Below are 15,515 nucleotides of genomic sequence, written 5' to 3'. Positions count from 1 at the left end.
GAATTTATTTTCTTCTTTGTTCCTTTCTATATTTCTTGATTTCTTTTGCAGTGAAGATGTATCAATTTTTTCAAATTTTAGTTTTGAAATAGAGAATACATTCACAAAGTAATAATCAAGAGTCCAAAAGATTATACAATAAAAATTCCTTCTCTCGTCCCTGTCTGCCTTCCATCTGGCTCCCTCCAGAGGTAAACAGTGTGACCAGCAACTAGTGTATCCTGTTAGAGACTTTATGCACATATAAGCAAATATACGTTTGTTTTTTCCTATTATCACTTTTACAACCAAAGTAAAACTACCTTGATTTTTGAAGAAAAGGCTGTAGAAGACTCTTTGATTATATAAAAAGATGAAAAGTGAAAAACAGAGGCTGGAAAACTACGTACAGTGTGACATTTTATATGAAATTATATAAAATAATTATATATTATTTTAAAATATATAAAATATATATTTAAAATATAAAGAGAGAGAAAAGTTATAATCCAAATGTGTGGGCAATTATCTCTGTGTCTAAAGTTTTAGGTGAGTTTATTTGTTTATTTGCTTTTTTTTTTTTTTTTGCAACACAGCCTCACCCTGTTGCCCAGGCTGGAGTGCAGTAGCATGATCTCGGCTCACTACAACCTCCACCTCCCAGATTCAAGCAATTCTCCTGCCTCAGCCCCCCGAGTAGCTGGGATTACAGGCATGTGCCACCACACCTGGCTAATTTTTGTATTTTTAGTAGAGGCAGGGTTTCACCATGTTAGCCAGGCTGGTCTCGCACTCCCGACCCTGTTATCCACCCGCCTCAGCCTCCCAAAGTTCTAGGATTACAGGTGTGAGCCTACCACGCCCAGCCTGAAAACCAAGATTTTTCATTAAATTTGGTGCCAAAATTTACCTGATCTTGTGAAGTTTATTCTTTTTGGTGTCAATATTCATAATAAACTGGAGGATGTTAATGTTTGAGTATAGGGTACTGCCCCAGATCCCACTGGGAGAACTGGGAGAGTTGGCAAATGCATCATCTTACCTTCCTAAAATATGAACAATTCTGAATTCTGAAATACACTTGGAACCAAAGGTTTTGAATAAGGGATTGTGACTTGGAAAGCACATTCAGATGCTGCACACAGTAGAGGCCGGGGGTGCCCATCCCCAGGTTGGGATTCACATTGCCCTGCCTAGGGGTCAGGTTCTTGGGAGCCTTTATGAATCCGAAGCCGAATATAATCAGAAGGTGTCAAGAAGTATATGTTGGAGGTATTTCTCCTAAATCAGTACTCTTCACTTTTAATGTCTCTCTGAATCTCCCAGGGATCTCGTAAAAATGCAAATTCTGCCTCTGTAGGTCTGGAGTGGGTCTGAGATTTTTCATTTCTTTTTTTTTTTCTTTTCTTTTTTTTTTTTTTTTGAGACGTAGTCTTGCCCTGTTGCCCAGGCTGGAGTGCAATGGTACAATTTTGGCTCACTGCAATCTCCACCTCCCAGGTTCAAGTTATTCTCCTGCCTCAGCCTCCCGAGTAGCTGGGATAACAGGCACCCGTTACCATGCCCAGCTAATTTTTGTATTACAGGCGCCTGTATACCACCCCCAGCTAATTTTTGTATTTTTAGTAGAGACAGAGTTTCGCCATGTTGTCCAGGCTGGTCTCGAACTCCTGACCCCAAGGGATCCACCTGCCTCAGTCTCCCAAAGAGCCATGATTACAGGCGTGAGCCACCAAGTCCGGCCAGATTTTGCATATCTAACAATCTCTAATTGAAGCCTATGCTGCCGGAACTGTCCTAAATGCTAGATAAACCTCAGGCAAGGCTCTGAGTGATGATGACAGGGTGGCCCCCTAGGGAGAGTTGTCCTCCGCCCTTGACTGGGACCTGCTAAACACTGACCATCCGGGATTCTAAACCTGCTGCAGTCTTCACCTTTTCTCCATCCTTCTGCCTCCTGCCACCTCTTCCTTCCCAGACGGGTTAAAACCACCCCACGCCTCTGCTCCAGACCTTGGCTGGGCTCCACCGAGTCTCATGACTGTTCACTCACTCAGGTCTAAGGTACTGCTTAGGTGAGGTGCTTTTCCGGATGGCTGACCTTGCCCCCACAAGCATGAACTTTATAAATTAGTTTTACTCTCAAGTTCCTGAGATGCCTCACTATCTCTCCCAGGTATCTCCCTGGAAAACTTTTCCAGTGTTGGAAAAGCACTCCTTAGCCTGACCACCCACAGACATTATGATAATACACTGACTCACTAGACAATTAGTGACCTGGAAAAAGGCCACGACTTTTTAAATTTTATTTTCTTTTTTTGAGACAGAGTTTCACTCTTGTCGCCCAGGCTGGAGTGCAATGGTGCGATCTTGGCTCACTGCAACCTCCGCCTCCTGGGTTCAAGTGATTCTCCTGCCTCAGCCTCCTGAGTAGCTGGGATTACAGGCACCCACCACCATGCCTGGCTAATTTTTGTATTTTTAGTAGAGATGGGGTTTCACCATGTTGGCCAGGCTGGTCTCGAACTCCTGACCTCAAGTGATTTGCCTGCCTCAGCCTCCCAAAGTGCTGGAATTACAGGCCATGCCTGGCCATGACTTATTTTATTTTTATTTCAATGCTTACAGTGTCATGACTGACTTCTTACCTGCCCTACCTGCTTATCTTTTTAAGTTCTGGATACCCTGGTTGCAGAAAACTCAGACTTAACTTACTCTCTAAGTGAACTTTCTTACTACAAAAGTAATACATATTTGAGAACTTAGAAAATATAAGAAGAAAGTGAAAACATGAAAACATGAGGGGCCATCACCCAGAGATAAATATTGTGACATTTTGCCTCACGGCCTTGCAGTCTTTATACATAAATTATGCTTTACAAAATCTGGCTTATGCTACATACTCTCTCTTTCTTTCCTTTTCTTTTCCTTCCCCTCCCTCCCTCTCTTCCATCCTTCCTTCCTTCCTCCCTCCCTTCCTTCCTTCTTTCCTTCCTTCTCCCTCTCTTTTCTTCTTTTCTTTTCTTTCTTTTTTACTTTTCTTTCTTTCACAGGGTCTTTGCTCTGTTGCCCAGGCTAGAGTGCAGTCGTGAGATCTGGGATCACTGCAGCCTTGACTTTCTGGGCTCAGGTGATTCTCCCACTTCAGCCTCCTGAGTATCTGAGACAACAGGCATGTACCACCACACCCAGCTAATTTTTTATTTTTTGATTTTTTGTAGCAATGGGATCACTGGTCTTGAAGTCCTGGGCTCAAGCAATCCTCCAACCTCGGCCTCCCAAAGTGCTGGGATTACAGGCGTGTGCCCAACCAACATGCATCTTTTTTTTTTTTTTGAGCTGGAGTCTCTCTCTGTTGCCTGGGCTGGAGTGCAGTGGCATGATCTCAGCTTACTGCAACCTCTGCCTCCCAGGTTCAAGTGATTCTCCTGCCTCCTTAGCCTCCCAAGTAGCTGGGATTACAGGCACCTGCCACCACGCCTGGCTAATTTGTTTTTTAGTATTTTTTTAGCAGAGACGGGGTTTCACCATATTGGCCAGGCTGGTCTCAAACTCCTGACCTTGTTATCCGCCCGCCTTGGCCTCCCAGAATGCTGGGATTACAAGCGTGAGCCACCCACCGCGCCCTGCCAACATGCACCATTTTTAACACTGCTTTCCCCCTCCATTTACAGTGTACTGTGACCATTTTTACAAGTCAATGAAAATCTTTCTATATCTTCATTTTAAATGATTATGTAGTTTTTCACTTAATTGATGGGGTTTTGGAGTGTTTTCAATCATTTGGGATTCAAATAAAACTACAATGAATGTCCTCACTCAACCAAAATTATCTTTTTGATACTTCTGGGGAATTACATGATCAGGTCAAAGTAGATGAACTTTATGTTTTCTTATGTTGCCAAGTCAGAAAGCATGACTTCCAAACTCTCAAATACAAACCAGGTTCTTTGGACTAAATCAGTGTCTCGAAACCCCACTAACCTCAGTTAACCAGTAGTGACACTGAAAAGCAGGGAATTCCAAAGCTGAGAGGAACTTCGAGGCCATCAGTGATCAAATACCTCTCATCTCCAGCTCCGAAAGAGGAGAATTACTCAGACATTTTGTTTAGAGATCTAAAACTTCCCAAAGTCCACAGTTTTATTTTCACACAATTCTAGGCTAACTTAAAATCAGCATTTTTGCATTATTCTTTCATTCAATATTTATATATTTATAATCAGGGGATTAGATCAATAGGGGATTGGTGAAGTGATTTATGGTACAGCCATTCAATGAAATCTGATACAACCATTAAAAAACTGAAGAAGGTCTTATTATTATTATTATTATTATTATTGTTATTATTATCTGAGACAGAGTCTTGCTCTGTCGCCCAGGCTGGAGTGCAGTGGTACAATCTCAGCTCACTGCAACCTCAGTCTCCCAGGTTCAAGCGATTCTCCTGCCTCAGCCTCCTGAATAGCTGGGACTACAGGTATGCACTACGATGCTGGCTAATTTTTGTATTTTTAGTAGAAATGGGGTTTCACCATGTTGGCCAGGCTGGTCTTGAACTGCTGACCTCAAGTGATCTACCCACCTTGGCCTCCCAAAGTGCTGGGATTATAGGTGTGAGTCACCGCGCCGGGCCAAAACCGAAGAAGGTCTTCATGTACTAATACAGAATGGTATCTCAAATACATCATCAAATGAAAAAAGAAAAAATGCAGAACAGGGTACATAATACGCACATTTGTGTAAAAAGGAGGTAAGGGAATACATAGATGTTTTGCCATGGACATGCTGTTTGTGTATGCATAAAACATCTTTGGAAAGATACACAACAAACTGATAGTATAATACTTTGATTTCCAGGGAAACTAGGTGGCTGCGAAGAGAAAGTTTTCACTGTGAAATCACACCTTTCACATGGTCAACCATGTAAATATATTACCTATTTAAAAATCAAATGTGGGAGCGGTGGCTCAGGTGTAATCCTAGCACTTTTGGCAGGTGGATTGCTGGAGCCCAGGAGTTTGAGACCAGCCTAGGCAACATGGAGAAACCCCATCTCTACAAGAAATACAAAAATTAGCCAGCCACGGCCGGGGGCGGTGGCTCAAGCCTGTAATCCCAGCACTTTGGGAGGCCGAGACGGGCGGATCACGAGGTCAGGAGATCGAGACCATCCTGGCTGACACGGTGAAACCCCGTCTCTACTAAAAAATACAAAAACTTAGCCGGGCGAGGTGGCGGGCGCCTGTAGTCCCAGCTACTCGGGAGGCTGAGGCGGGAGAATGGCGTAAACCCGGGAGGCGGAGCTTGCAGTGAGCTGAGATCTGGCCACTACACTCCAGCCTGGGCGACAGAGCGAGACTCCGTCTCAAAAAAAAAAAAAAAAAAAAGAAAAAAAAATTAGCCAGCCACGGCGGCATGCACCTGTAGTCCCAGGTACTCAGGAGACAGAGGTGGGAGGATTGCTTGATCCCAGGAGGTTGAGGCCGCAGTGAGCTGAGATCACGCCCTGCACCCCAGCCTGGACGACAGAGTGAGACTCTGTCTCAAAATACATAAATACATAAAAATTATTGTTAAAAAAAAAAAAAAACACAACATGAGGGGACTAGGGCGTTTGATTACATCACCAAGCAGATACATTTATTTACTTATTTCTCAAGTACTGCTGAAAATATCAGTAAAGAAATAAGGGGCCAGGCGTGGTAGCTCACACCTGTAATCGCAGCTCTTTGGGAGGTCGAGGAGGGTGGATTACCTGAGGTCAGGAGTTCAAGACCAGCCTGGCCAACATGGCGAAACCCCGTCTCTACTAAGAATGTAAAAATTACCCGGGCATGGTGGCGCGCACCCATAGTCCCAGCTACTCGGGAGGCTGAGGGAGAATTGCTGGAACCAGGGAGATTGGGGTTACAGTGAGCCAGTATCGCCCCACTGCATTCCAGCCTGGGCGACAGAGTAAGAATATATCAAGAAAGAAAGAAAGAAAAAGAAAGAAAAGAAAGAAGAAAGAGAGAGAGAAGAGAAGAGAAGAGAAGAGAAGAGAAGAGAAGAGAAGAGAAGAGAAGAGAAAAGAGGACCATAGGTACAAAAATAATAGGTGCAAAAAGAATTTGAGCAGGAACAAAAGACGGGCCATGTGAACAGACCGGTCGTATAACAATAATAGTTCTGGTTAACATTTACTGAGTTACTGTGTGCCAGGCACTGTGCTATTATGCGATCTCGACACATATTACCTCGTTTCATCTACAGATCAAGTAGGTAGGGTACTATGGCCGTTTTCAGGTGAGGAAACTGAGGCTGGCAGATGTTAACTAATTTGCTCAAGTCTCCATTGCTAGTTAAATGGAGTTTGGATTCTCAGTGAGGAAGGAACTCTGACCTAGAAGTGTGCCTTGCTTGAGAACCCTGGCTCTTCAGGCAGATGCTCAACTGTCTCCCGACTATTTTTCTGCTATATTAGTGGCAGCGTTTGTTAGTATTTTGCAAGAGCTGTTTGTATTTTGGTTGCAGGGGCTCAGCATAGGGAAGGATCTATCTGAGCAGAAGCCAGGAGTCCAGGCGGGTCAGCGCACAAAGGACAGTGGAATCCGAGGGGATCGTAGGAGATCAACCGAACCCAGAACAGAGGCCTGCAAGGATGACTGCGCTTGACCCCCTCAGAGAAAAAAGCCAGAGTCACTCACAGGAGAAAGACAAAGCAGCCAAAGCTTCCCGGGTGTACAGGAAGTCCAAAGTCATCAGAAGGAAGAAGAAAACCTGAAACAGTGAGAGCTGGCCAAGCGCTGCTAAGACCTATGCAAATGAGACCCACCCACGCTGCCTGGAAATCGGGCCTGGGAAGTCAGAAAACAAAGTACTTGCGTGCAGGGCTGCAGGGAAGGGAGGCAGAGGAGGCGGCTCCGAGGGAGCAGGTAAGGAGACAGAGAGGGTCGCGGAGGGACGGGTCACAGGGCCCCAGAGTCCGGAGAGGCAGCAGCCGTGAAGCGCGTGGCAGGTGAAATCTGGCCTGGGAGGGAAGGCTACTGGGTTCATCTTTCAAACTCAGCCACTCTTTAGCTGGGAAGCCTTCAGCAAGTCGCCTCAACTTTCTGAGCCTTGGCTTCCCCATCTAGAAAATGGGTCCAACAATAATCATGCTAACCAGAGTTGCATGTCTTCTGTATTCTACCGGGCACCTTATAGACTAGTCCTTCCCCAGAGCAACCCTGTAGGAGTGAGATGATTACCCCTTTTTACGGAGGAAAATGAAGTTCAGAGAGATTAAGCCATTTGTCCAAGACAAATGGTTCCAAATCTGGTTACAAAGCCGGCACACTTTGTCCTCCCCATTCAGCCTCTCTCACAGGGTGGTTTTAGAGTATGAAATGGCCTTCTGCAAACAACAAAATATCCTAAAAGGCAAGTAACCTATCTAGATGGATCACCACACTTAGATCTTACCAAGGGCCAGGAACCTCTGTAAACTGTGAAGTGCTATGAAATGCCAGTTCCTGGGTGAAAACAATGGAGTGATGCTGGAGACAACTGATATTTGGTGATGACTTGTTCACAGACCAAGGAGATGACTTTGTGACAGTGTTTAGGATTTACTGTAGCTGAGATGTCCTGGCTTGGGGTGGGGGTGATACGTGGCCAGAGTCTCTCCCCAGCTGATCCTGAAACAACAGTGGATCCCTGGAAGAGCAGCACAGATAAAGATCCAGGCAATAATGATCCTTCCTCCTCTTGGACAGCCTTTTACAGCTCTGGCCATGGAATTTCAGAGAATGTAGGTCTGATCTGGGGGGAAACAGGAGATCTTGACGTGTAGTAATACAAGCTTACTGGAGTGAAGTTAGAATTTTCAGGTAAGAGAATTAAAAAAAAAAAAAAAAACTTATAATCTTGCCCCCAGAGATAACCACTGCTAATATTTGGTTATTTATCTTTCCAGACATTTTTTTCCATTGTGCACACATTTTTGAAAATTGGATTATATTGCAATATGGTTTTGTTGCTGGTTCTTTTTTGCTTAATGACATTATATCCTAGGCATATACCCATATTAATAGTTTTACCACATCATATTAAAGGCGGCATAATATCTCTTCCTATGGATGGAGCAGAATCTACTTAATCAATGTCCTATTACTGGATGATGACGTAGTTCTCCATACGTCACTGTTAAACCAGCGCCCAGATGGGCGTCTCTGTACTCACATCTTTGCAGAAGTCCTTGATGGTTTCCGTGGAATCAATCCCCAGTGGGGGAAATGATGAGTCAGGGTTACATACAGTTTAAGGCTTCTGCTAAGTATAAAAGGTCTGCTTCTAACACACTCTGGGATTCAGGAGCTCCTCAAAGCTTGATGCAGAGAACTTTGTTGTGGCTTTGAAGTCAACCTTGACCCTTCCTTTCTCTCAAATCCATTTGCATTAATAATTTCAGTTGCCTCATATATCCATAACAATACTTTGGTCAACAGTGGATTACATATGTGATGGTGGCCACATAAGATTATAATACCATATATTTACCGTGCCTTTTCTAAGTTTATGTTGAAATACACACGTAATTATCATTGTGTTACAATACCTATAGTATTCAGAACCTAATAAGTTGTGTGGGTTTGTAGCCTAGGTGCAGCAGGCTAGACCACACAGCCTAGGCACGTAGCAGGCTCTACCATCTAGGTTTGTGTAAATATACTCTGTGCTGTTCACACAACGATGGGTTTCTCAGAACATATTCCCGTTGTTAGGTGCTATGTCGCTTTGTAGTCTTTACTGGGTGCTGGGCTCTAACTAAAAGCTTTACTAGTTTTGGCTTCCTTTTCACAAGGGGAAATAGAGGCACAGAGAGGTCAAGCAATTCAACTGGAATCGCAGCCCTAAGTAGCCATGGATCTGGCATCATGAACCTTGACATAAACTACAACTGGATCCTTAGAGCTCCACTGCTTCTTGGGAAGTGGCGTTGATTCTGTCCCCAAAGATATCACTTATCCCATCCCCTTTTATCTTCTCCGCCACTGCCTAACCTGCACCACCATCGAATGCCTGAGCCACACTGCTACAGCCCGAACACGTGCTCCCTTCCCGGTCTTGTCCCCTCAGTCTGTCCTCTGCCCTGCAGCTAGAATGGTGTTTTAAAAATGGAAATAGGATCAGGTACCTTACCCTACCGCTCACCCCTGTAATAAAATCCAGATGAGCTTTGCTCACAGGTCCTGCGTCCTGTCCCTCCCCACCTTGCCTACCCTGGCTCCAGCCACCACACCTTAATCACCCTGGGCTCCTTTCACTTTCTCAAATTGGAAGAATTTTTCTCGCCTCAGAGCCACACATGCTGTTCCCCGGGCCTGCAACGCTCTTCCTCCACTCTGCGTGGCTGGATTCTTATATACTTTGGTCTCAGCTCTTCTGTCACCTCTTTGCAGAAACATTCTCTGGTGGTCTCATCGGGCGCAGCGACCAAGCACCCGAAGCCCATTTTCCTTTTTGCCTTTTATTAACAACCATTAAAACTGTGTATTTATTTATTGCCCACTAATCATTAAATATCTCTTTGCCTCACTACACTCTAAATGTCATGAGGTCAAAGACAATGTCTATTTTGTTCACCATAATACCTAATAATACCCTGCACAGCACCTGGGCTAGAGTAAGCCCTCAATAATGACCGAGTGGATGAATGGGCCGCAGAAGAAAGCACTGGTGCAGAGCCCTGGTAAACTACCCTAGTTTCGCTTAGGGCTCCACCTCCCTCCACATATCTTCATTTCCTCCTTCCCTGTTTGGAGCAGTGCCAGAGGTCTAGAAGAAAACCAGGAAGCCACGGGTCAAAGAGTATAAAGAGCAGGTTTTGCTTCAGACATTGACTCAGTCAGGATAGATGATATCATATCAGGGGCTTTAGGGAGACTCCCTTCCCCCCAGATCCCCTCTTGCACAGTTCCTGGATTTCTACCATGAGTCTTCTGGCTGTGAGGGATTCCTGATCACATGCAAACACTTATTATCTAGCTAGTAACACACACTGAGTAGGTGGACGGCGTGGATGTAGCCTTCCATCTTTTCGAAAACCATGAGTCTGAAGACATGGGTCCCACGTCACCATTAACTAGCTGGGTGACTTTGGGTGAGTCACTTCTTGTCTCTCATCTGCAACATGAGTAGTTCAGATGGAGAATTGGTTTTTAAACTTTTTCTTTTCCCCAGTAGCTCAACTCTTCAGATTATTCAAATGACCTATATGAAAAACAGAGAAAAGCCAAGTATTTCTGGTTGAAATGGAGAAGCAGGGCTGGAGTGCGCCTCCCTCCAACTCCCCGCTTTAACTCCCTAAGGTTGGTGGGACGACCAACTCTTAAGATCTCAGAAGGCTGACCCGCTGTGTGCTAAGAACAAAGCAGAAGGCAGCAAGGTTTGCACACGCTGCTTGCAGTTACTTAGGCACATTAAAAGATCAGTGGGTGACTGGACTGAATCTGATAGTCGGAGCTTTTAAGCTTCCAAGTAGGTGACTTTCACAGCAACCGAAGTGCTGAGCAGGCAGCCCCTTTGTGCAAGGAGGAGGTTCCAGCCACGTTCGAAGAGAAATGAGGACCCCAGAGAGTGGAAGCCCAGAAGACTCCCTTACCCTCTCCACATCTAGAAAGAGGAAATTGCCACCCTGCCTTTCCAGACCAGGGGCTCCAGGTCTTGAAGGGACTGCCCACAATCTCGCAGGTGTTTGGCTTCCAGGTTCAATTAGTTGCCACGCCCTGGGGGGAACTCAGGTCCTCCATCTCCCTCCCCACCCCACCCCCTAGGAAGCTCTCTGGCCTTGGCTCCAAGCAGGTGTGCTCAAGAGGCTGCAGACTGGGCCACCTGGCAGCCCCAGGTGCTGCGTGCCTGCTGCCATGGAGACAGGCCCCTGGGTTGGTGGCAAGAAGGCAGTCTCCCAAAGCTTTGGCAATTCAGGGGAGGGAGCGACTGGAGCCTCAGGCCCTCCAGTGTAGTCTGCCTGACCACCCTGGAACCCACAGAAGCCCAGGTGCGTGCCCTGAAGGTTTCCCAGGACAAAGGGAGGGAGGAGGAGCCAGGGTAGGCAGAGGACCGGGAAGAGGCTTTGGAAGGGGAAGAGGCTCTGGGAGGGCTGATCTGGGAAATGGGGCAGGGGAGCTTCTACAAGCCTTCCAGATAGGGAGAAAAGCCTTTCCAGGGGTCCCCTTGCCAGGCCAAGGACTGGGTGAGTAGGATCTGGAGGGTTGGCCCTCTAGCTCAAGGGGAGGAGGGAAAGAGGGCTGGCATTTGTCCCCATAGGAGGGACAGACCAGGGAATTCACAAAACCCATCTCTGCGCTAGTCAGGGATTTGAGGTAGCAGGGAAGGAAACATTTGTCCTCTAGCAAAATCCACAGACTGCAGCTTACCCCTAGCTCCCTGGGTTCAGGGCAGCCATGGCCACAGACACCGACCATAAGGAGCATTTGCGTCCAGCTCCAAAGCCCGGGGCACTGTCTCCTCCAATGCCGGCTCACTTGGGGGCTCTTGGTAGGGGTGGCCCAGGCCTTCACCTTGACAGAGGGGAGGCTGCAGGAGCATTCGACTCCACTCGATGGCTTAGATCAAGAACAAAACGCTTTTGAACCTGAGTAAAACATGGTGATGACACCTTTCAACACCCACAGAACACTTTGCCCCAGGCCAAGCACAGGGATGGGGCTTCATGGCTGTTCCTTTGCTCCTTTCCCCATTCTGCCAGGACGTCTCCCGCGAGGCCTTCCTGTGTGTGGCTGAGGATGGCTGAGCAGGAGGGCCGGGAGCTTGAGGCCGAGTGTCCTATCTGCTGGAATCCCTTCAACAACACGTTCCATACCCCCAAAATGCTGGATTGCTGCCACTCCTTCTGCGTGGAATGCCTGGCCCACCTCAGCCTGGTGACTCCAGCCCAGCGCCGCCTGCTGTGCCCGCTCTGTCGCCAGCCCACGGTGCTGGCCTTGGGGCAGCCCGTCACTGACTTGCCCACGGACACTGCCATGCTCACCCTGCTCCGCCTGGAGCCGCACCACGTCATCCTGGAAGGCCGTCAGCTGTGCCTCAAAGACCAGCCCAAGAGCCGCTACTTCCTGCGCCAGCCTCGAGTTTACACGCTGGACCTCGGCCCCCAGCCTGGGGGCCAGACTGGGCCGCCCCCAGACACGGCTTCTGCCACCGTGCCTACGCCCATCCCCATCCCCAGCCACTACTCTCCGAGGGAGTGTTTCCGCAATCCTCAGTTCCGCATCTTTGCCTACCTGATGACCGTCATCCTCAGTGTCACTCTGTTGCTTATCTTCTCCATCTTTTGGACCAAGCAGTTCCTTTGGGGGGTGGGGTGAGTGCTGTTCCCAGATAAGAAACCAAACCTTTTTCGGTTGCTGCTGGGCATGGTGACTGTAGAGCCTCATTTGGTGGTGTCTTCCTTTGTAGTGTTGTTTATTTTACAATCCAGGGATTGTTTAGACCACGTGTTTGCTTCTGGGAACAATTAAAAACAAACAAACAAACAAAAAACCGAACAGCTTGAAGGACTGGGAGATGTGGAGCAACCTCCAGGTGTGAGTGTGGCGTCATGGAAGGGCAGACAAGCAGTTCTGACCACAGAGCTCCACAGCAAGTTGTGCCAAAGGGCTGTACAATGGTATCCAGGAACCTGACTAGCTCACATAGCAAGTTGCATTTCTCACTGGAGCTGCTTCAAAATCAGTGGATTTGTTTTTTGCATTGCTCTTTTTACTATGGGTTGCTAAAAAAAAAAAAACTGGGAAGTGAGCTTGAATTCTGTGGGTAAATGTGTGTTTGTTTTTTTTCAGCTTTCTCTTTGGATGTCTTGCCGCCAGTTGCAGTAAAACTGTTCTGCATTCATTAATTCATTCACTTATTCATTCTATGACCATTTACTGGGCTGGTGCTGAGTGCCAGAACTAAGGGAAGAGAACAGTAGGATTATCCAGGGGTAGCAGATGGCCCTTACTAGCAGGAAGGGGTGTGCTCATTCAGCTGCTGCTTCTATGAGACAACCTCTTGCCACCATGTAGTTCATGGAGTGTTAGGTGAAATCTAACGGTGAAAGATGTTAGATCAGTGGACTAGGGGAAGTCTGGGATTTGGAGGAATAAGTCTTTCTTCCTCCAGGCAGATACAGAGGCCCTGATTAGAATGGACACAGGGTAGAGTTCTGATTCCCCTCCCCCAAGCTTAATAATCCTGGCTTCAAGAAGATGGAAACTCTGGACAGAGGCAAAGGCTTAGCTCCCATCCTGGATGGGATAGAATCCAGGAACCAATCAGATAGAATTTGGGGGCTCAGGCTATTGCTTGGTAAGTTGCAACCTTGCAGTGTCTAAAACCCTGATTTCTGTTTCCCCAGTTTCAACCTTGCCTGGTGGCTTAAGGCTCTGACACAATTTTAGAGTGGTTAAGATACCATTACAGCCTGGGCACAGTGGCTCACGCCTATAATCCCCAGCAAAGATGAGCTGGGCGTGGTGACGCATGCCTGTAATCCCAGCTACTGGGGAGGCTGAGGCAGGAGAATTGCTTGAACCCAGGAGACGGAGGTTGCAGTGAGTCAAGATTGCACCACTGCACTCCAGCCTGGGTGACAGAGTGAAACTCTGTCTCGGGGGGGAAAAAAAGATATCATTGTACAAAAAAGATACCATCACAAATACGTAAGGATAACATTTTGAGGTTTTGTGGTTTTTTTGATATGTGGAATAAGCTTTCAGAGGCCGGAATTTGAGTTGGTTGATTTGCTGCAAATAATGTTAGATTCCCCCCCACGGGTTTTAATGTACAAAATACATCAAAATATCCAAGACGTATATTTCACGTTTAGAAAAACCAAATGGTTTTAAGCTCCAGTATAAAGAAATATTCTCCATTACAAAGTTGGAAAACTGCCTACATACTCCTCTAGGGGACTAGCAACTGTCTCTCCATTTGTGCCATCAAAGATAATTACACTAAAGCTGGGACTCCACCTTTCCCCATTTACTTCATTTCTTTACACAGCTTTGCTCCTTAAACTTGTGGCAGGTAAGTTAGGCAATGATCTCACCATGTCCCCTGAGCTAAGAGGACAGGCAAGGGCAGCTCAGGACAGGAAGAGCTGAGGAAAGGCCAGGAAGGAACATGGGCCTCTGCACTGGGGCCTACTAATCTCAGCAAGCTTAATTCCCACTTTATAGATGAAACCGAGGCTCTGTGAGTTTAGCTACCTTGTTCAAGGTCACCCAGCTAGGAGGTGGGAGAGTCTTTTCAGTCAAAAAAGAACTTAGATCCTTGGAGTGGTTGATACACCACCCAAATAAGACAAGATGTAAGTTTGAGGGTTTTTCTGATAGGTGAGGATATACAGTCATCCCTTGATATTCAGGGGGAAATGGTCCCAGGATATCCTGAAGATTCCTGAATACAAGGATGCTCAAGTCCTTGCTATAAAATGGTGTACGTGTTTGCATATAACCTAGACACATCCTCCTGTATATTTTAATTCATCTGTTAATTATTTACAATACCTAATACAATGCAAATGCTATGTGAAGTTGCTATACTGTATTGTTTAGGGGATAACAAGAAAAAAAGTCTGTATATATTCAGTAGTGTATTTTCGACCTATGGTTAGTTGAATCCTTGATGTGGAACCCGCCGGTACAGATGGAGGGCTGCCTGAACATTATGGTGTCTCTCATTTTCACATTCAGTAGCTCCAGCCTTGCGGCAGCCCCATCCTCTTCAAATGTATCTGGAAATGCACGGGAGCATCTTTTGTACTCAGTGGAGGGGGTGAACTGCGCTGCTGACATTTAGGGCTCAGAGGTCTGGGATACTAACACCTGCTGCAATACTTATGTTGCCACAGTTCCACAGGATGAAAGATCATCTAACTACAAATGCAAATAGCTATCTTGTTGATAACAATAGGCTCCTCATCCGTTCGGGATGTGGGGGAGTTACTTTAACTCCACTGGGCATGAGCTCAGAGATGGAAGTGACTTGTCAAAAGAGCAGTATACAAGGTGGGCACAGTGGCCCATGCCTGTATCTCAGCTACTCATGAGGCTTAGGCAGGATGATCGTTTGAACCTAGGAGTTAGAGATCCTATTTTTTTTTTTTTTTTTTTTTTTGAGATGGAGTTTTGCTCTTGTCGCCCAGGCTAGAGTGCAATGGCACGATCCCAGCTAAGTGCAACCTCTGTCTCCCGGGTTCAAGCGATTCTCCTGTCCCAGCCTCCTGAGTAGCTGGGATTACAGGTGTCCGCCACCATGCCTAATTTGTGGTATTTTTTGTAGAGATGGGGTTTCACCATGTTGGTCAGGCTGGTCTCAAACTCCTGACCAAAGTGTTGGGATTACAGGTATGAGCCATTGCACCCAGCCGAGATTCCGTCTTTAAAAAAAAAAAAAAGGTGAGGGGCATTATACAAAGTGGAGAGTCCTTAAAAAGCTCAGACTTCGTACAGGAAACAGGCAATGCTGGCTGCACCAGTCCTTTTGTCTGGTCAGTGTGGGGAATCTGT

At 46.5% G+C, this 15,515-nt stretch overlaps 1 protein-coding gene across 2 annotated transcripts; it reads left to right on the top strand.

The window, feature by feature from the left end:
* The first annotated feature begins 6,567 nt into the window (after nucleotides 1–6,567).
* Nucleotides 6,568–13,291, top strand: LOC105487055 (ring finger protein 183). 2 transcript variants are annotated; one of them, XR_011612791.1, is made up of 2 exons: nucleotides 6,568–6,896; nucleotides 7,719–9,476. XR_011612791.1 is itself a non-coding variant. In XM_011750328.2 (2 exons), exon 2 carries the CDS (start codon nucleotides 11,751–11,753, stop codon nucleotides 12,327–12,329), a length of 579 nt encoding a protein of 192 aa, XP_011748630.2. In that variant the 5' UTR covers nucleotides 6,568–6,896; nucleotides 11,714–11,750; the 3' UTR covers nucleotides 12,330–13,291. The 2 variants fall into 2 exon arrangements, 1 of the variants encoding a protein (XP_011748630.2); XM_011750328.2 differs by lacking the exon at nucleotides 7,719–9,476 and adding an exon at nucleotides 11,714–13,291.
* Nucleotides 13,292–15,515: the final 2,224 nt, after the last annotated feature.

The sequence above is a fragment of the Macaca nemestrina genome, chromosome 14, assembly GCF_043159975.1.
Source record: "Macaca nemestrina isolate mMacNem1 chromosome 14, mMacNem.hap1, whole genome shotgun sequence".
Lineage (NCBI taxonomy): Eukaryota > Metazoa > Chordata > Mammalia > Primates > Cercopithecidae > Macaca > Macaca nemestrina.
Note: the sequence above shows the minus strand (reverse complement) of the source record. Positions and strands in the feature narration are given on the sequence as shown.

Excerpts from the sequence above, each read along its gene's own strand:
- LOC105487055 (XM_011750328.2), top strand. The coding sequence starts at position 11,751 with ATGGCTGAGCAGGAGGGCCGGGAGCTTGAGGCCGAGTGTCCTATCTGC.